Source organism: Chenopodium quinoa, unplaced genomic scaffold (assembly GCF_001683475.1).
Source record: "Chenopodium quinoa cultivar QQ74 unplaced genomic scaffold, ASM168347v1, whole genome shotgun sequence".
Taxonomy (NCBI): domain Eukaryota; kingdom Viridiplantae; phylum Streptophyta; class Magnoliopsida; order Caryophyllales; family Amaranthaceae; genus Chenopodium; species Chenopodium quinoa.
Window position 1 is genome coordinate 1,558,431 of NW_018742455.1, and position 20,104 is coordinate 1,578,534.

Sequence of the window (20,104 nt, forward strand, 5' to 3'; positions counted from 1 at the left end):
CAGTTCGGGTTGAAACAGTTTCATTTAAACGGCGGGTCGGTTCAGTTCGGTTATGATTAGTCACAGGTCGGTTCGGTTTCGGTTTATTTTTGTACGGTTTAAATTCGGTTCAGGTCATAAACGATTCGGTTTATAAACAGTTCGGGTCATAATCAGATCGGTTAGACACAAGTCAGTTCAGGGGCGGGTTTACTCGGGTCAATGCTGGTTCGGTTTTTAAACGATTCGGTTCATAATCGGATCGGTTTGAAACAGGTCGGTTCAGGGGCGGTTTTACCGGGTCAACGTCGGTTCAGGTTCATATCGGTTCGGGTCATGAACGAATTATTTTGAAACGGGTCGGCTCAGGGGCGGGTTTACCCTAGTTAATGCTAGTTCGATTCATATCAGTTCGGTTTATACTCGGTTTGGTGCTCAAATCATTCGGGTTAGTTTGGTAATCGGTTAAATTGGATCGGGTTGAAAAGGTTCATTTCTTTAGCGAACTAGATAAAGTCGGTTTGATTCGGGTTGAAATTGAGTTCTAAAAAGTGGTTTTGACCAGTTAGCGCGTTTTGTTTTATATCAAGTTGGGACTAGTATTTCCATTTCATTAGCAGGTCAGTATAGGTTGGTGAAAAAAAAAATGGATCGAGTAGAAATTGGGTTTAAAGAGTTTTTGACCGATTAGCTGGTTTCGTTTTATATCAAGTTGGTATTTCGTCACTTTATTTTCAGACATCGGATTATATACAATTACACAAATCTTCATTTATTCAATTATTTTATATCATGTTAATATGTTATGTTTCAACTTTGGTTATACTCTTGTTGTTGTTTATTAGATATTATCATATTAGTCTATTATAAATTTATAATATATTATTGTTTCATTATCAAATATTATCAGGTTATCAGCTTCTTGTTGGATTGTTTTAGATATCGTGTCATGACCATATTTTTATGAGTTGCTACTTTGAATATGATAAATCGATTCAGATATCAGATTATATAAAATTACAGAAATTCTCATATTCTATATCATGTTAATGTGTTATGTTTCAAGTTTGGTTATAGTCTTGTTGTTGTTTATTAAATATTAGTCTATTACAAATTTATAAGGTATTAATGTATTATTGTTTCATTATTGATTATTATCAGGTTATCAACTTCTTGTTTTAAAGATCGCGTCATGACCATGATTTGATGAGTTGGTACTTTGAATACGATAAATCGATAATTGATATTGTAATAAACTAATAATTTAATGTTACAGAACTATATTTGGATATTTAATTAAAATCACAATTATTCAATTTCCCATTAGTCTAATAAAGTAATAATTGACAATTGTTTGTAACTATTCCATAATTTTGGTGTTAAAGTTATATTGCTGAATTACTTTGTTCTCTTACCCTCTCTGATCACCTTTTAAGATTACGTGCCTACAAGGCTGCAACATATATATGTTGCAACTTGCAAGTTAAAGAAAACGGATGGAGAAATAGAAGTATTCAATTAGATCGATCATCAACTGTTTTAAGTTTTAATAATCAGATACATTTATTTATTATCTATTCATACCAATGATAGTATGATACCAATCGTACCATACATTATTATTTATTACATATAATAACTAATATACATTAAATATGTCGTATTGAATCAATTTGAATTTCCAAACATTTCTGTTTCTTACAATTGATAAGTTACATAAAGTTAATCATTTTTTAAGAGTACAGTAGTGTTTTTATTAGTACGTAGCTATGAATAAAAAAAAACATACTATCCTAATCCATCATTCCACGATCCGTGTCACCGTCTTAAATTAAATATCAGCCATTGATTTGCATGTCATCTAACGGCCTATCATCGCACACATTCCAATTCATGATCCGTGTGTTTTCTTTTCCACTAATCAAATCACTCTTACCATTGTCTCTTTAGTACTCTTTGATTTCTCTTTCGTTTTCTCTCTCCTCTTCTGTAATATTATCAATTTTTTGAGCCATGGCTGCTAATATGCTCACTGCTCTCCCGTTTTCTCTCTCATCTCCTCTTCCATCTTCCTTTCTTCTTTTCCCTTCTTCCATCTATGTTCTCCTTCTTCCATCTCGTTTTCCGTCACCGTCCATCGGCACCACGCACGACGATTTTTATGGTCAAATTCGACCACGAAACTCTAGATCTAGTTGTTGCATGATCGAATTTGGCCTTTTAAAACCAAATTCGAGGCCAAATTCGGGATTAATATAATAATATATAAGGTATTTTCGTTCTTCCTTTTTTTTTTTCAGGTTGTGGGCGACGGAGGGGGCCAAGTTAGGGTGGGTTCGGCGGCGGTTAGAGTGGGTTCGGGTGGGAGGGGAGGGAGGATTTTTCAAGGGAGGGAGGGAGTTTTATGGTGGGTGAGTAGTTAGAGTGAGTTGGGGGGGGGGTTTCGAGGATGTTGGGTTTCGTGGGGATGGGTGGGGTGGGGTTACAGTGGGTTTGGGTTTTTTTTTTCCGATTTTTTTCGTATGGGGTAGGGTGGGGTGTGTTACGGTGACGGTGGTGGGTGAGGTTGGGGTTGAACCTGGTTTTTTTTTTTTTTTTTTTGTATAGTGACAATGGTGGGTGGGGTGGGTGGGGTGCGTTACGGTGATGGTGGTAGGTGGGGTGGGGTGGGGTATGGGTCTGGGTTTTATTATTTACGGTGACGGTGGTGGATGGGGTGGGTGGGGGTTTGGGTCTGGGTTTTTTTGTATTTACGGTGGGTGGTGGGGTGGGGTGGGTTATGATAATTATGGTGGGTGGGGGTGGTGTTAGGGTGTGTCTGGGTTGATGGTGGTGGGGTGGGGGTGGGTTACGGTAACGGTGGTGGGGTGGAGGTGGGTTACGGTAACGGTGGTGGGTGGGGGTAGTGTTAGGGTGGGTCTGGGGTGACGGTGGTGGGATGTGGTGGTGATAGGGTGAGTCTGGGGTGACGGCGGGGGTGGTGTTAGGGTGGGTTACGGTGGTGGGTAGGTGGAGGGTGTTGGATTGGGTGGGTGGCCAGATTTTTTATAATTTTTTTATTCAATTTATAACTCCTAATTTAGTAATGCAAGAATATAATTTTAATTTTATAATAGTAAAAAAATTTATAAATTTAAATTAATAATTATACGTACAAAAAATTGTACTGTTAAACTACATTAAACATCAAATGTATTCGTGGAATTCTAACAAATTGTTAAAGGCTGTAAATAGTCCAATTTGAATGGAACGGGTTGTAAACGGTTTGTTTTAAACAGTTTGTAATCGGATCGGTTTAAACGGGTTGCGGTTTGAAAATAGTTCGGTTTAAACGGCTTAACAGGTTACAACGGTTTGGTGTAAACGGTTAGCGGGTTGTAAATGGTTCGATTTAAACGGTTTTTTTTCCTACTATTCAAACGGTTTCGGTTTATAATCGGTTCGGTTTAAACAGTTAGCGGGTTAACATTAATCGGTTCAAACGGTTTCGGTTTATAAACGGTTTGGTTTGTTATCGGTTTACGGTTCGTAACGGGTTAACATTAATCGGTTTGGTTCGGTTTCGGTTTGACATTATACGGTTCAGATCGGTTTTCGGTTTAAAACTAGCGGTTTATAAACAGTTCGATCCGTGATGGTTCGGTTCGATAACGGACGGTTTTACGGTTCGGTTTGAAAAGTCCCACCCCTAGTCTTTGACATTGATTGCTTGTAATTGTTTGTAAAATAAGATACTTCTGTACAAGTTTCAACGATTAATAGGAGTGTGAGTTAAATTTGCTTTAGATAAAATGATGAACACCAACCAAAATTTTAAAACTCGAAAAAACGTACGACTGCAAAACATACAAGGCTAACAAATGCAATTGATAAAAAGTTGCCTAGGGAAGATATCATCTAATTCAACAATGATTTGAACCCAAACTAGCTCTCAACCCGATGGGAATCCAAAACAAATTACAACCCGATTTAACTTTCGATTAACCCAACTTATTATCGAGTTGATTTGTTGTGAGTTTGTGACCCTCAACTAATTGCTAACCCAATTAGATACCAACTCAAGTGTCAACTCGATTTATTTTTACCCAACTCGAATGTATGTTTGTTTAATTTTTTTTAAACAAAGATTAGTGCATTAATTAATTAATAAGGGATAAGATAATTTGCCCATGAGTATGAAGCCACGTCTCTTGAACTCTGATTTTACCAAATTTGATCTACACCAAACGACATCAAGAAATATAGTCTAACTTAGAAATTAGAATAGCCATAACTAGGGGTGTACAAAAATACTCGGACCAGAACCCATACCTGAACCGGACCGGGAGATTCAGGTCTGGTCCCGGTTTTTAAAAAATGGGTGGTTCCGGTGGCTTTTTCTCAATAATCATTGATATAAGCTTTAGTGTTGGTTGTATCAAATTGTTGCAGTAGAATATATTTATTGGAAAATATTTAAATATTCTCAATAGATATTTACACCACATAATTAACAATATGTAAATATTAACCGTAACTTTAACATTAGAAAGTTCACAAGGTATCTCAAATTATATCCAAAAGAAACAATAAAAAAATTTATTATACTACCTACATTTCTATTTGCAAAAAAGTGGAGTTAATACAAATTGAAGGTACTAACGTTTGCCAATAGTTGCAAAGAGAGTACTAACGTTTCAAACGTTGCAGATAGAGTACTCACCACATAATTGACCTTCTACAACAGGTTAACCAAACAAAAAAAAAAAATTAAAATTCTGACATTATTAAAGAGGTGACTAAAGTTTGCCATTGTTCAAGAAATCTATCAGTTAAATTATAGCTGGTACAACTCCAAAAAAACTGACTTCCATATATACTCATCTCCATAGCCATCTTCTCCACCTTGCATCTATTGAAAAAAAAAATCAGAAGAAGCAGTTACAAAAATTACAGGAAATATAAAGTGGTCTTAATTCATGTCTTCTCCTTAATTCATGTACAACTAAACATGGTCTTAATTCATCCATATTTTCTGCCACAATAAGCACTCTCTTAATAAGCATATCATAGCATTTGATTCATGATAAAATAAGTGCATAATAATAACAACACAACAAAGAGGAATGGCTTCATTCATACATATACATTTGTTCCATTACAAAATGGCTATATAAGCCAAGCCATCCATTTCAACCTAAGCATTGTCATGGTAGTGACAAATCCCAAAAGATTATAAATGATTTGTCACATTAACAACAAAAACCTACTTAACCATGACAATGCACTCCTACAATTCATATCTTAAAACTTAAAAAAAAAAAAATAAGAACAAGCTTAAATCTAGCAGCTCCTAACCCCAAAAGCCATCTAGCTGCACATACCCCCCACCCAACCTAACAACAACAACCTACACATCCTCCTTGAAGAGCAGAGGGAAGCCATCAAAATAGACTGTCATGTCATTGTTGATCCAGGCATGAAAGTCACGACCATCATTGTAGATGAGGTCGTTGAGGATCCACTCGTTGACAGAGGCCCTGGGACCGAAAAAGGGTTGGAGTCGGGCTAGGTGGCGGGTCTTCCACCATAGACGCCATTTCCTGCAGACCTTCTTCACATTATCCCGACTACCCTAGTCCAGCTTGGAGAAGACATGGACCACAAGCAAATCGGGGTTGCTGAAAATTGGGTGAGAAACGGAAAGAGCGTCCATACCTAGGTAAATTAATGGAGTTAGACAAGGTATTTTCCATGGAAAAACCTACTCTGTTTCAGTAAGCCAAAACCCTAGACATAATTCTCAAGAAATTTTACCCAACAATAACACAATTCAATTTTGATAATCACCCACATCAACAGAATTACGCAAACAAAATACAAGATCATGATAACTAAAACAAGAAAAATCACTTTCAAACAAAATTCGCCCAAAAAAAAAAACAGAACAAGCATACAACACCATCAATGGCGAAATTAAGAAGGTGAAGACAAAAAAAGGGAATATACCTTGAGTAGATTGAAGCTCAGCCAACTTTGCTTTCTTGCAGGAAGATGGACAATTACACTCCCACATTAATGGCGATTTTCTTGAAGAGGAAGTACGAGTTTTTTTTTTTGGAATGAAATGCTCTGGTTTTTATCTGAAAATGAAAGTAATGAGGAAGCCAATGGGGTGAAAGAGTGAATAAAAAGGCTTTTCACCTTCCAAAAATCGCGTCATTGTCAGTGTAATGATGGCTTTTCACTTCCCAAAGTACAGCTGAGTGGACAATTAAGCTTTTTTTTTATTTTTTTTAAAGGGAAATAGGAAGTAACCGGTTATAAGCAATTGCAACCGGATTATTAACCTGGAATAGTGGATTCAGTACCCTCTTTGCAACGTTTGAAACGTTAGTACTCTCTTTGCAACTATTGGCAAACGTTAGTACCTTCAATTTGTATTAACTCCAAAAAAGTGTTATATGTGAGACATTAAAAAATCTTTTATTGCAAATAATAAGAGAGTAAGGTAGTACTTGTATTATTACTTAAAATACCGTGAAAAAATCGAGGCAACTTTTTTTGACGTAGTTGGTTACTATGGCCACACTTCTTGTTACGACAATTGGTAGCACGAGGTGAAAGTCGGGCGTAACACTTGCGACATATCTTTTTTTTTAAGTTGCATTCGTACGCCAATTTTCTTAATTTAGCAGAAATCAATAAATAATGAAAACCACTAACTAGTCTAGAGGTAAGTTGGAGGGTTGTGTCCTTGTTGACGTTGTAATCTGCTAAGGTACGTTCGTAGCAATCCTCGTAATCGTCCTTGTTATCGACTAGCTCTTTGTCGCCCATTATAAGACGTTGTTGGTCCATCGGAATCCCTTCTTTCACCTCGATCGTCGATTTGAGATCGACAATGGTGTTGCTAGGTTTTACCTCAAGCTAATTTAACTACATACCTATCTAGAGGTTCCATTTAAGATTTTGACAAATATTTGCATTTTTGAATTTTGATAATGATACCTCTGTTCTTTTTGTTTTCTTGGTGTGATGAGGGAAATGTTCATATGGTGATATGGATATTATATATACATGAGAAAATGCTTGGACTCCAAGGTCTTTATTTATAGTAAATTTTGTGTTTTTAGAAAAATGAAATTATTTACTTCGGGATCAAGCTAATTTAACTACATACCTATCTAGAGAATTTTAATTTTTTTTTTTAAAAAAAAAAAATTATGTTAATTAAGGAGAATGACTTACGATAATTTTAAAAATTTATGGTAAGGAGAATGACTTTGATCATATCTCAACCCACTCTTAGGTTCTGTTTGGCAAAAGTAGCGGTAACGGGTAGCTTTTAGCGGTCGAGTATCGAGTAGCTGTTAAGGTAACGAGTAGCTGTCAATAGTAGTGGATAGAGATTAGCTGTTAAACTAATGGTTTATAGTATGAGTGTTTGTTAAAAGTAGCGATCGCAATACTAAAATATATCAAAATTGATATAAATATTATATAAAAAGTAATTAAAATTTGCCAATCGCTACCCGCTACTTCTAAACGCTACAATTTTTAATGTTTGAAAAAAGCTACCTAAACACTACCTATATCGCTAAGAGCACTCACATCAATGAGCATTTATTTTTTCTCATGAGCAAAAATGGTGAGCAAATTTGGTAGAAATTGTACAACACCAATGAGGATAATGAAAAATGCTCGTGAGCATTTCAGAATTTGCTCATAGGATAAGCAAATTTCATGATGAACAGTAATCTCGTGGGCCCAGCATTCATCTAAAATTGATGAGCAAAAATGGTTGAAATGTTACTATATCAATAACCAATATAAAATAGGAAAAATTAGAAAAAATAATCCCAACTTTCATCAATTTTGGTAGAATAATCCCAACTTTTGATTATTCTGGAATAATCCGAACTTTATGGGGTCTTCATTTTCTTCAGTCCCAAACCGGTCAACGAGAGTCAACAACCTTTAATAAGAGGTCACATGACACGTGTCAGCTTGTCATTGGTCCAAAAAAATTAAATTAAAAAAAAATCAGAAATCAGAAAAAAAAAAAATCCCTCCCAACCACCACGTTCCCCCCACCTAAACCACCCCCTCCACCACCCCTTCCCCCAGCCCCCACCCCGAAATTACCCCCCACTCAGCCGGAAAACTCCCCCCACCCCCCAACCACCATTCCCCACCCACCGAAACACCTCCCCCTCCCTTCCCCCGCCCACGAAACCCTTCCCCCTCCATTCCCCCACCCCGTAAAACCCTCCCCTCCTTCCCCACCCCGTAAAAACTACCCCCTCCCCTTCCCCCACCCTCGATAACGGCCGGAAACGGCAAGAGGGCTTAATTTCCGACCGTTTTCGAGGGTGGGGGAAGGGGAGGGGAGTTTTTACGGGGTCGGGGAAGGGAGGGGGGAAGGGTTTACGGGGTGGGGGAAGGGGAGGGGGGAGGGTTTCGTGGGTGGGGAAGGGAGGGGGAGGTGTTTCGACGGTGGGGAGTGGTGGTCGGGGGGTAAGGGGGGTTTTTCCGGCAGGGTGGGGGTAGTTTCGGGGTGGGGGCTGGGGAGGGGCTGGTGGGAGGGGGTGGTTTCGGTGGGGGAACGGGTAGTTTGGGGGGGGATTTTTTATTTTTTATTTTTGATTTTTAATTTTTAATTTATTTTATTTTTTAAATTTATTTTTTTTGACCAAAGACAAGCTGACACATGGCTTTTAAAAACAGAAAAAAAAAATTAACCTTCTCAACAGGTAACCGGTCATTAGGACTGAAGAAAATAAAGACCCCCAAAGTTCGAATTATTCTAGAATAATCCAAAGTTGGGATTATTCTACCAAAATTGATCAATTTTTTCTAATTTTTCCAATAAAATATGCTCATGATTAAATTTTCTCCCGCAAGTACGCAACCAAGGTAAAAGGAAAAAAAAAGCCCCTCGTTTGCATCAAAAAAAAAAAAAAAAAAAAAAAAAAAAAAAGAGCCCCTCATTTCCTGGGTTTATCTGGGGTTTTCCATTGAAGTTCTAAGAAACCCGACAATGGCGGCGACAGTAACAGCAGCACCCAACAACAACGCCGCAGCAACGGTGGTGGAATGGCACCAACGACCTCCCAATCCCAAAAATCCCATCGTCTTCTTCGACATCACCATTGGTTCTATTCCTGCTGGTCGCATCAAAATGGAGCTTTTTGCTGATATTTGCCCTAAAACTGCTGAGAATTTTAGGTTACCCATCTTTTGCAATTATTTGATTTTAGCTCAAAATTATCTTCTTTTTGATGGGTTTGTTCTGGGTTCAATTTATTGATTGTGGTATTTTGTGCTTTTCAATTGCTTAATTTTTATCAATTTGTGAAGATTTCGTTGCATAGACTAGATAAGCAAGCTTGAAAACCTAGTATTTTTGCGATAAACTCTTTCTTTTGAACTTCTTAGTAAAGTTGAACTACTTGGCTATGAACAAAGATTTAACAGTTAAATAATTAAACATTTAATATCATTGTTTACGTATTGTACTGCATTGCCTAGGATCATAATTTTGTTGATACTTATTTAGTTATTTTGGTGTGACTTCTCTGATCATTGTTCGTTCCTTGATTTACAGGCAGTTTTGTACCGGCGAATACAGGTATTTTCTGATGGATTAAATCAATGCTTGTTAATTTTGGGACTGTTTTAAGGGGTTATGGCCTTATGGGTACTGAAGGGGTGCAGCCTTTGAAAATAACATTTAATTGCTTCATTTCGTACGCTTTCTGCTTTGATTAAATCTGCTTGCATTGTCTGTTTGAGTTTGCAGGAAAAATGGATTGCCTGTTGGTTATAAGGGATGTCAGTTTCACAGAGTGATTAAGGATTTTATGATTCAAGCTGGTGATTTTTTGAAGGTATGTCAGCTTCTTGGTTCATTAAAGCATTGTTTTCGATGCGGTATCCTACCATCTCCCCTCTTCCAAAAGGCGCACACACACACACACACACAAAGATGAGTGGGGGAATTAAAGAAATTAGAAATGTGGCTAATGACTTCCATCGTATGTGATAGTGTGTAATCTGAATATGAAGGAACATTGATGTTGATGCTAGATAACGAATGTGTTATACTGGAAAACAAATTTCTTAAGAGATCAAGTGTTTTTACCCAAGAAACTGTTGCTTTTTACCTTTCTGGCTGAGTAAGAACTGTTATTTCTTATATTTGGTCTTCTTATAACTTTCTTATGCTGAAAAGAAAATTTTCTAATTCAAGAAGTTATATAATGGTCATGAGTCCTCCTTAATCTCCTCCATTGAATACCTAACCTACAGTTGCACAAACCAAAATAAAAGGGTTATCCCTTCTGATTATGCCTTTATCATACGAGGAGATAACTAATGAATATTAAGGTTGTTCCTTCTGATATTGCCTTATCATACGAGGAGATAACTTTGACTTGCATACCATCTCTGTGCAATGATATTGAAACTAGCATGGCATATTTCTGTTATTTGCTAAAGTTTTCTTTTAAATGAGAGACCATATCTATTGCAGAATGGTGTGTTTGCTCTTCTTTGACTATATGTCTCCTTTAAATCTTGTGAAGGTTCTTTGTTGTATTGTAGTGTATAGCATCTTTCTTTTTCTCTTCTGGTAAGGTTTTGACGTTACTGATTTCTCCTAGGGCGATGGTAGTGGATGTGTTTCCATCTATGGGACCAAGTTTGAGGATGAAAATTTCATTGCAAAACACACTGGCCCTGGTTTGTTGTCAATGGTATTATTCTTCTTTCCTTCTTTTAAGCTTTTGAATTCTTTTCTTTCTCAATTACAATCGTTAAAAGAATATCACATGTATCTTTAAATGGGCTCCAATTCTCTCTCATACAATGATATGCATTTTATTATGGATTTCTCCTAGCTCCTTGCTAGTCCAGCCTATCTTTCATGTATACTAGTAATTGCCTTAGTTTCACTTGGTTATCTGCATGAAATTATAATTTTTTGTTGGTAAGCTCATGGTGTGTGTCAATTCATATTTTTTATTTCAAAATTATGGTTTTCCACAACTCCACTTCACATGGGTTATGTTACAAAATACTTTTACTTTAGAAAGCTACGACTGGGAATAAATGGATGATGTGGCTAAATAAAACCATTTCAAATCCATCGCAAGACATTGCATACAGAAATTAGTAGGAGATGTTTTGAGACTTGTAGCAGTGATTAATTTGACTTCTTGCTGATCTATGAGTTTTGGAATCAGGGGAGGGGGGGGGGGGGGAGACAAACTGATTATAGTTCTTTTTTGGAGGTGAAGGAGGTGGGGAGTGTGCTGTTGTCTTGGTGTGAATTGGTTGTGGTGCTATCTAGGGATTTAAACATCCTGGTCTTATACTCTAGAGTTGACCTTCATATGTCTATGGAACCTCCTCTGCTGTATGTTTTTTGGAATGTCCCTAAACGAATAGTGAGCCTTTTCAACTTGATATGCAATAATATGAGGCGAGGCTTTTCACTTTCTTCTTGTAACGACAAGTTTAGATGGGGAAGAATATAGTCTTCTTAAGTGTGCCTCATCTGTATAAAACTTCATTGTCATGTTGCTGAATGTGTGTGTGTGTGTGTGTGTTTTGGGATTGTCAGGAATCGCATCCTTTATCATTGATTCTAAGGCAGAGAACATCCTTGATTTCTTGTTGACAATCTGGCTCTTACCTGTTTATTACATTGTAAATCACTGATATACTCAGATTTGTATTTCAATTGATTGTTTCTTTTACCTTGGCTACAGGCTAATAGTGGACCAAATACTAATGGATGCCAGGTAATATTTCTGTACCCTTTCTTTTTTGCTGCACTCTTTGTTATATATATACTAAATGCCTCTCATGGAGTTGTATACTTGTATGCAAATATGAGCGAGGAAAATAAAGGTTCCTTTATTTGTAAAATTATTCTGTTCATGGGCCCATGGCTATCTTTGATGAGTCATTTCTATGTTTTTTTTTTTAATAATGGACAACTTTTGCCAGCGATCACTAGATATTTGGCTACTGTAATTATGTTGTTGGATAAATTAAAAGAGGTCTGGTTCTTGTAACTGTATTCCACATTGGATTACTTCTATAAACCCTTGAATGCCCAGTCATTTACAGGACATAAGATAAAGATTTTAGATAAATTGAATCATCCAAATGTTTGATAAAAGGGTAAGGGATAACTAGGATCAGTTGGATTTGACTTTTAGATAAGCTGATCTATGATTGACGAGGACAGTTGTTTTCATTACCGGAGTATCTCGATTTTGACCATATTTTCCTCTCTCTATGGTGAGCCATGGAGGATTTCTATTAGACGCCTTGCTCTAATTCTCATTGGTCTGGTTAATTATTTGTAGTCAAGATCCTGTAATAATAATGAGCATATTTCATGCAGGCTCACATTCATATCCTTGAATAGTCCCCCCCCCCTCCCTCCCCCTCTCTCTCTCTCAGCAGCTGAACTGATATGATTTTTTTTTTTTTTTTTTTTTTTTTTTTTTTTTTTTTTTTTTTTGTGTTATTGCAGTTCTTCGTGACCTGTGCAAAATGTGATTGGCTTGACAATAAGCATGTGGTTTTTGGGGTAAGCTTCCTGCTCTCCTTAAAAGCTTAAACCCTCAACCTTTCTTTGTATGCGTGTAGATCGGTGTTCATAGCAGTATGGCACATTGGTGTTTCAGTCAACATGATTAAAAGTTATAACTGATCTCTCGAATTTGAATTATCAATTTTCCAGTCAGCCTGCATGCTGCTAAAAGCTGAATTAAGTTTTCCAAAAGCAAGAGAAGATGAAACCGTTTGTGCTCCATGTTCTTACATGTTTGTTAAACTTTTTTTAACTTGGTTGAACTTCAGATGTCATTTACTGTGGGCTTAATTCAATTGGTGTCCATTAAATTGTGTCCATCAGTATGATAGTTTTTCATGGTGATGCTTTTAAAGCTTAGAGCTCAAGTAGCGGTTTTCACATGTTCTCTTGTGGAATTTCAAGTGATTTTAGAAACATACTACTTTGTACTGTATGTTTTCTTTTATGAGTCTGTCCAACAGCTTGGCCTCCTAGTTTTTAAAGTCTTGATCTCTCTAAGTAGTGTCCCTTTACTTTTCATCCCTTTCCCTTCTTTTTTTCTTATTCGCCAAAAGGGAACAAGCAGTGATTTATGTTTTTAAAATAACTTCTGACTGGAATGTTTTGAAATTTCAACTCTATTGTTTCCTTTAGATCCTTTTCTGAATTGTTTTGTTGACTTACTGTATGACTCCCTTCCCTTGCAGAGAGTGCTAGGAGATGGCCTTTTGGTTGTCAGGAAAATTGAGAATGTTGCCACTGGACCAAACAACCGTCCTAAACTTCCATGTGCTATCGCTGAATGTGGAGAAATGTAGAGCATTGGAGTTATATGCTGGCTATTGTAATCTGCTGACCTGGATACTATGTTCATATAAGAATGGAAAACTACCCTAGTTGACAATGTTTAGGATCAATCAACATGGGACTATGGGAGTATCAATATTACTTCTGCGAGCTTCGATTTTCTGTCAGGATTAGGTTCACTCTTTGCTAATCTTCGATGTAAAACATTAAACACTTCCCAGGAAGGACATTGAATATACTTGCTGAGCTGCATAAGAAATAATGCTAAAAGTTATGTTTTGTAGTTCTTGCGATCTTGCAGAAAAAGAAAAAAAAAAGAAAAAGAAGCAATATTATAGAGTTTTTATTTGTCCAAAAGAAGCAAGCATAGAATGATAAAGGCTTCATAATGCTATGTCTCACATTGTGCTTGTTTCAGCCATGGCCTCCTGATTTCAGCTGTGTCAATATTACAGAATTGCTGTACCGGGAACTGTAACAACTGTGAACCAAAGACCTGCTGTGGTCTTGAAAAATTTTGGAAGGGACATTTATATTGACATGAGTGAGCATTCTAAAATACGGTAATTGCAATAATAGATGGTCAAAGTTACTCCGTAATACATAGTAGTTGTCAAAAAAAAAAAAAGTTAATACGTAGTATAAAATTACTACTGTTATACTTTATAAAACTATAATCCAATAATATACATTAAGATAAATCTAATATCTTACTTACTCCATTGTTTTATATAATATAATAATAAAAGATGGTTGAAGTTCAAATGTGTTAATTATTTTGCGACGGAATCAAGCATAAGGTATTGAATGACGACAAACGTATATCCATTTTATGCATTTCAATTTACAACAAATTTCATTTTAATTGAATTATTCTGAAAGATGAAAAATGTGATTAATCTAAATTCATAGGCAAATTTAGAAATTCTCCCAAATTTATAATTAAAAAATAAAAAATAATGCATTCTGAACCAAACGACGTCGTACCCATGAAATTAATAACCAAACGACGTCGTATACTTCTGAATAGAAGACTACAGGAAATAAGAAAAGTGAGACCCAGAATCTGAAACTCTGAGTCAATCTAACCCAGTACCCCTCCCACCATTCTTCTTCTCTCTCATTCTCTCTCCTCCGACATTGTTGTTTTCGAGCTCCAAAAATGGCGGCGATTTGGAGAGCAAAGGTACCCCCAAACTCAGCCAATCTCGAAGAAGCTCGTAAAAGAGTCTTCGACTTCTTCAAATTAGCCTGCCGAGCACTTCCTACTGTCATGGATATCTACAATCTCGACGATGTCGCCACCATCTCTCAGCTTCGCTCCACCATTGCTTCTCAGATCCGAAAGAATTCTCATGTTAAAGATCCTAAGGTTATTTTTCAATTATTTGATTTTCATCTTCGTTTTTGTGTAATTAGGGTTTATTTTGATGTTATTATATCGTTTGTTACATTGATTGTGCTGTTTTGTTTGATTGTTTGAAGATTCTCGTGCTTTTAGGGGTTTAGGGTTTGTTAAAGAATTGACATTGGTTGTTAGCTAGTGATTTCAATTTTAGGGATTGAGTATGATCAAATGTGATTAGTTAATGGGGTTGGAATGCTCTTAAGATGTTGGAAGATTGAATGATTGCCTGAAGTATACGTCTTTTTAAATATTCGTATGTTTTTAGGGATTGAAATTAACCAATTAGAGGCTTGTGTTTTGCCATCTTTTGGATATAGTGTTTTGCTGCAAAATGTTGGCAGTTTCATCTTTTGCAAATGCTTATAAGTTATGATTTCTAGTGTTGAAGATTGTTTGTTAGCTATTAGGGATGATTGTATAACCAAATAGCTTTTGGAAATAGAGAACGTCGAAGTTAGGGGGTGTTTGGTTCAAGCATATTAGGTATAAGGTATGGGTTTGTAATGGCCAAAACCCATACATTGTGTTTGTTTCTAGAAATTTCATTTTTCAAACCCTCAAGGTATGGGTTTTTGAAACCCAAGGAAGGAGGTGGGTATGGCTCAAACCCATACCTTTATTTTAAAATTAAAAAGAAATTGTCATTCCTAGATAAAAACCAAACACATGAAATCAAGCATCAAGTTCTAACCCCGTACCACCTAGGTTTCATTCCTCATTCCAAACCCATACCATTGTTTGAACCAAACGCCCCCTTAGTTGTCGCTTGTTAGGCTTTAATGAAAATAAACTTTTTTCCTTCCATTCAAACACTTTAAGGCAATGAGAATTGAGGTCAATTTAAGCTTCTTTTTTTTTTTTTTTTTTTTTTTTCCGGGTTTTCAACAATGCTAATCTGAAAAACTTAATTTAGGGAACTACATCAATATATACTCCTCAAAAGTAGTGTTTAGAGGTGCATATAGTGTTTCCACCTTAATGATTAGAATATAGAATTTCCTTCTCTTTTGCTTTTAGCCTTTTGAAATAGCAATTTCTCAGGTGATTCAGGCCTACAACTCTTAAGCATCAGGTGACAGGACACTTGTATTGTAATTTTTTTTTAATTTGTGAACCTAGTGCTTTTGTAGCCCTTTTCTCTATTTATATATTTTTTTTCTTAATGCAACTATAGAGAATTACTGTGATATGGGGATTGTTGATATTAGCAACTACTCTACCAAATACATATAATAGATTGCTTTCTAAGAACTTTGGCATGGGGACTGGCCGACTGGGAAGTCATATCATTGAACTTTTGAAGCTAAACTTTGAGGAACTTAATTCCTATAACGGACCAACGCCCTTATCTCGTGGTTAGATGCTTTGTTTCTTCATGGCCAACTTTGTTACTAATTGAGGAGGAATGTTAATGATCTAGAGGGGGTGTTATCCTTGGAAGCGTCACAACTTGATGGTTGTGTGATTTGAGTGACTCTGACACTACTTGAGTGGAATTATCCCAATTTCGAATAGGTAATTTTAAGGACTTTGAGATGGGTTAGGTTGAGTTATAATTTAAGGTCATTTCCTGCCTTCCTGGATTTAGGGTCTATTTAAGGGAACAATTGACAATATAAATTCAGGAGATTTCATTGAGGTGATACACAATGTAAGTGGGGGCCCAAACACATTGGCTTGTATGGCAAGATTTGCATAGTTTAAGGTTAGTAAGGTGAAGTTGCTCTCTCTAAGGCTGAAGAAAAATGAATTTTGAACCTTTGCTATGATGCAGTAAAATATCTGATAATATCTAAAGAGCTGAGGGTCTGGCTATTCTTGTGTTCACTTATGGTTAGTACAAGTGGATGACCTCAATATGGATTTCCCGAGGAAAAAAGGAGGAAGGATTATGTGTTATATCTGAGTTTAGACAAGGTGTTCGAAAACACGTGTGTTTTCCATTAGGAATTTAAAGCGCATGAAGATTTGTGTTAAAGCATATGACATCATTTTCTCTCCATTTGGTAAGCAAACTGGCAAATCTATTGTTTTAGTGAATTGAGGCTTTGAAAGGGGCTTACATCACAAAGTACTTCATCAGTGGTAATTGCTTTGATTTGAGTTCAATGGCAACATTGGTAACCTTGTTATAAGTTCTGTCACATTTTAGAAAATCTAGTGGCACTGGTTTTTTAGGCCAAAACAGAAAAAGGGGCCTTTCCTCGATATCATCCATAGTTAGTTTATTTTCATATGCAATCAATACCTAGAGTTGGTCATCCTCATATTAAATTTTTTCTTGAGTAAGAAAGTTTGCATTGCCTGGTTTTTGTAGTCTTGGATACTTAGCTCCATGTCATTATCATATTTGACCTGATATTAGTATTTATATCTTTTAGACTGTTACTAGTGCATATTCTCCTAAAGTCCTAAGTTGAAAGCCTTGCATGATTGGAATTTGGAACAATGACAAAATACCACTTTGTGCTTGTTCACTATGGAAGCCTCTTGAACCTGTCTACAGTAACTTTCCTCTACAGGTTTTCACCTAGACCTTGAAGATTTTGTCACAGCCATAGCTTCCAATTAATTTTTTGTGATGATTTTTAATCTTACTCAACCTTCGTTAATGTCATTCTCAGTACTTACTCTATCATTTTCCCAAAGTATCAGCCATTTCCGTTTCTGTCTTGACATCCACCGTGCTCTTGAAAAAGTTGAAAGATTTAAGTTAGGTCACTGGTGTAAAGCTTTTGAATAGAATCAGAATGGTATTGAACATAGGCTCAACCGCTCAAGTATATGGATGTGGTCACGCTTGTGTCATATTTTCAGTTAGAGATATAGAGTGATGAGATTGATGGCTTTTTATGTATGAGTGGGAGAGAAAGAGTTTACGTGTTGTCAGTCTGATCACACCATTGGATTAGATTGATGGCTTTTTATGAATGAGGGGGAGAGAAAGAGTTTACATGTTATGAGGAAGATTGATGCATGGCTTTTTATGATTGGGCAACAGATATGCCAAACAGATGAGGGTACAGCTTTGTTGCTGATTTGTCATAAAAGTGAAGCAATTGAATGTGAGTGAAGAAAATCATGAATACCTTGGATGTCAACAACGGAAGCATTTTTGTCTTGTTTGACCAATTAGTATTATTAGTTTTTTCAGTCAACTAGTAGTGACTTGTCGCTAAAGATTTATGATAAAACCAGTTGTCGATATGCAGTATGTGGCTTGGAAGTCTATGTTTTACCCTGGAGAATTTGGTTGTATGAACTGTAGTAGACTTTTGTTAGAGCTGGTTCAAATTTCCATTTTTTTTGTGGTTAGCTATTAGTATAAAAAATGTCTAGTTTTGGGGCAAAATAGTAAATGTAGTATACATCGTGTGAAATAGGTCTAGCAACATGAAACCAAAGAATAAGTTGTTCCAATATACTTTGAAAAATGTCAAACAACTAAAATCCAAAGAGAATTAGTTGCTCCAGTCAGAGTTTCATTGTAGCTGATTGACCCATCGAAAAAGCCACTTACCAGCTTAATTTTTTTGATTTGACCAAATTAACAAGCTAAAAGCCAAAGACCAACAAAAAGCTGGCTAAAAGTCATACGGGTATTTCTAATAAACCCCAAGCTGTATTATATGGAAAGGCTGATAAATATCTTTCATGTTTTAAACCTGCTTTGTCTCCCTTACAAGTTTCATATATCTGCAGGTGATCGACATGTTAATCTTTAAAGGGATGGAGGAACTGGAAAACATTGTTGAACATTCAAAGCAGCGTCATCACATGATTGGCCAATATGTTGTGGGACACCATGGACTTGTTCAGGAATTGGGTACCAAAGAGCAAGGTTTCTCCCCATTCCTTAAGAATTTCTACAAAAGTAACTACTTCTGAGCCATTTTCGTCGTTGCTCATTAAAGAATGCATCCAGTTGTGGACATTCCAAATAAGAACAATGTTGTAGTAAAATTTGTTACTGCTGAGAATATGAATTCTGTTTTTGGCTCTCCTTGTATTATGCATTAGATGCTTGATCTCAGTTGCTTTTCTTCAAATGATCATGGCATCGATATTACAAGAAAGAAAGTGTAATTTTTTGCCAATTATTTTTGTTTTACCCCTTTTTCTTTGAAACCTTGGATTCTGGATAAAAATCAAGCACCTAGAAAGTATCAGAGTGTAAGACAGAAGTTAGTGCGTGGTGCAAATAATTATACCTCATGATTGACAGAGCATTTTAATACCACCTCCATTTCTTTTAGTTGATATGTTTTGGTCTTATACACAATACACTTTGATCATATAATATAATTTATATGTAAAAGAAAATATTTTTATTTTTTAATAAATGGTAAACTATGGGGAGGGTCCTCTACCCTATCACAGGAAAGGGGGCTGTGAGGAATCAAACTCCCATCACTTTGTTGGGTGGGGGAATGGAGGGACTCTTCTCATTGACTCTTCCTCAGAAAATATTTTTATGTGGGTGTGGGTACTAGTTGGATTTATCAGAATATATAATTATTTTAAATTATCAAAATTTTCTAATTTTGTCTCATCAGTGGTTAAAGATAGCAATAGGTCAGTAGTCAATTTATGCATTGGCAAACATAATGCTCGTATGTAAATAAATGTGTCAACATAAATGAAATACGGAGAAGACATAAAATCTTAGGACACAAATTTATTGTCTTTTCGTGATGGGTTTCAACTTAAAAGGAATTGATATAATAAGTTGATCTAATAGGAAAGTTGGTTACATAGACTAGACTAATAATATGAAAGTATTCAGAACATATGAAAGAAATACTACTATGTACATGATCGTTGGAACTTGGAACATAAGGAATATTCACATTCACTTCATATTTCATACCAATGTATCAAGTTGTTTAGTTGACCATAGAAAGTTAAAGTTCTAACTTTTTGAAAAGTTTCATTTACCTATATAGTAGAAGTTCCTATAATTTCCAATTTTCTTTGATTTTGTCAACCAAAAAATTATGCTTCTGAGAGTTCCACTTCATAAAAAAGTTCACTTCCTATGCATTTTTACGTCAAACAAACTGGCGCTATGGTTTGAACTTTGAAGAGGAGGTCAATCAAGGCGAAGAGGGACGGGGTTGTAGTGGTTGCTGATAAAATCAGGCAACGACGTGAAGGTAAGAAGAAGAGGGACTGAAGTAAGTTGTAAATTGCCACAATTTACTCAATGAATTGACAAACCAATCTAAGCAAAATTCTTTAACAATCATCCTACATATGGGTCATCTAAAATGTAATTTCAAACATAAGCAGACAAGTAAAAGTTCAAAATTATTTTGTCAATTTGACAATTTTTT

At 36.0% G+C, this 20,104-nt stretch overlaps 2 protein-coding genes across 2 annotated transcripts; both read left to right on the plus strand.

Annotated features, from left to right (window-relative positions):
• The first annotated feature begins 8,916 nt into the window (after window positions 1-8,916).
• Window positions 8,917-13,746, plus strand: LOC110718368 (peptidyl-prolyl cis-trans isomerase CYP22-like). The gene is made up of 7 exons (XM_021897198.1): window positions 8,917-9,189; window positions 9,569-9,592; window positions 9,764-9,851; window positions 10,626-10,718; window positions 11,736-11,768; window positions 12,512-12,568; window positions 13,261-13,746. Exons 1-7 carry the CDS (start codon window positions 9,002-9,004, stop codon window positions 13,369-13,371), a joined length of 594 nt encoding a protein of 197 aa, XP_021752890.1. The 5' UTR covers window positions 8,917-9,001; the 3' UTR covers window positions 13,372-13,746.
• Window positions 13,747-14,428: 682 nt separating this feature from the next.
• Window positions 14,429-18,879, plus strand: LOC110718369 (NADH dehydrogenase [ubiquinone] 1 alpha subcomplex subunit 6-like). Its single transcript, XM_021897199.1, has 2 exons — window positions 14,429-14,732; window positions 18,471-18,879. The coding sequence occupies exons 1-2, from the start codon at window positions 14,523-14,525 to the stop codon at window positions 18,654-18,656; spliced, it is 396 nt and encodes a 131-aa protein (XP_021752891.1). The 5' UTR covers window positions 14,429-14,522; the 3' UTR covers window positions 18,657-18,879.
• The last annotated feature ends 1,225 nt before the right edge of the window (window positions 18,880-20,104 follow it).

What these genes read in the sequence shown, in the direction of transcription:
- LOC110718368 (XM_021897198.1), top strand. Translation starts at nt 9,002, where the DNA reads ATGGCGGCGACAGTAACAGCAGCACCCAACAACAACGCCGCAGCAACG. An exon ending in AAAACTGCTGAGAATTTTAG is followed by an intron (nt 9,190 to 9,568) that starts GTTACCCATCTT and finishes CTTGATTTACAG; the next exon opens with GCAGTTTTGTACCGGCGAAT. An exon ending in AAGCTGGTGATTTTTTGAAG is followed by an intron (nt 9,852 to 10,625) that starts GTATGTCAGCTT and finishes GATTTCTCCTAG; the next exon opens with GGCGATGGTAGTGGATGTGT.
- LOC110718369 (XM_021897199.1), top strand. Translation starts at nt 14,523, where the DNA reads ATGGCGGCGATTTGGAGAGCAAAGGTACCCCCAAACTCAGCCAATCTC. An exon ending in CTCATGTTAAAGATCCTAAG is followed by an intron (nt 14,733 to 18,470) that starts GTTATTTTTCAA and finishes ATATATCTGCAG; the next exon opens with GTGATCGACATGTTAATCTT.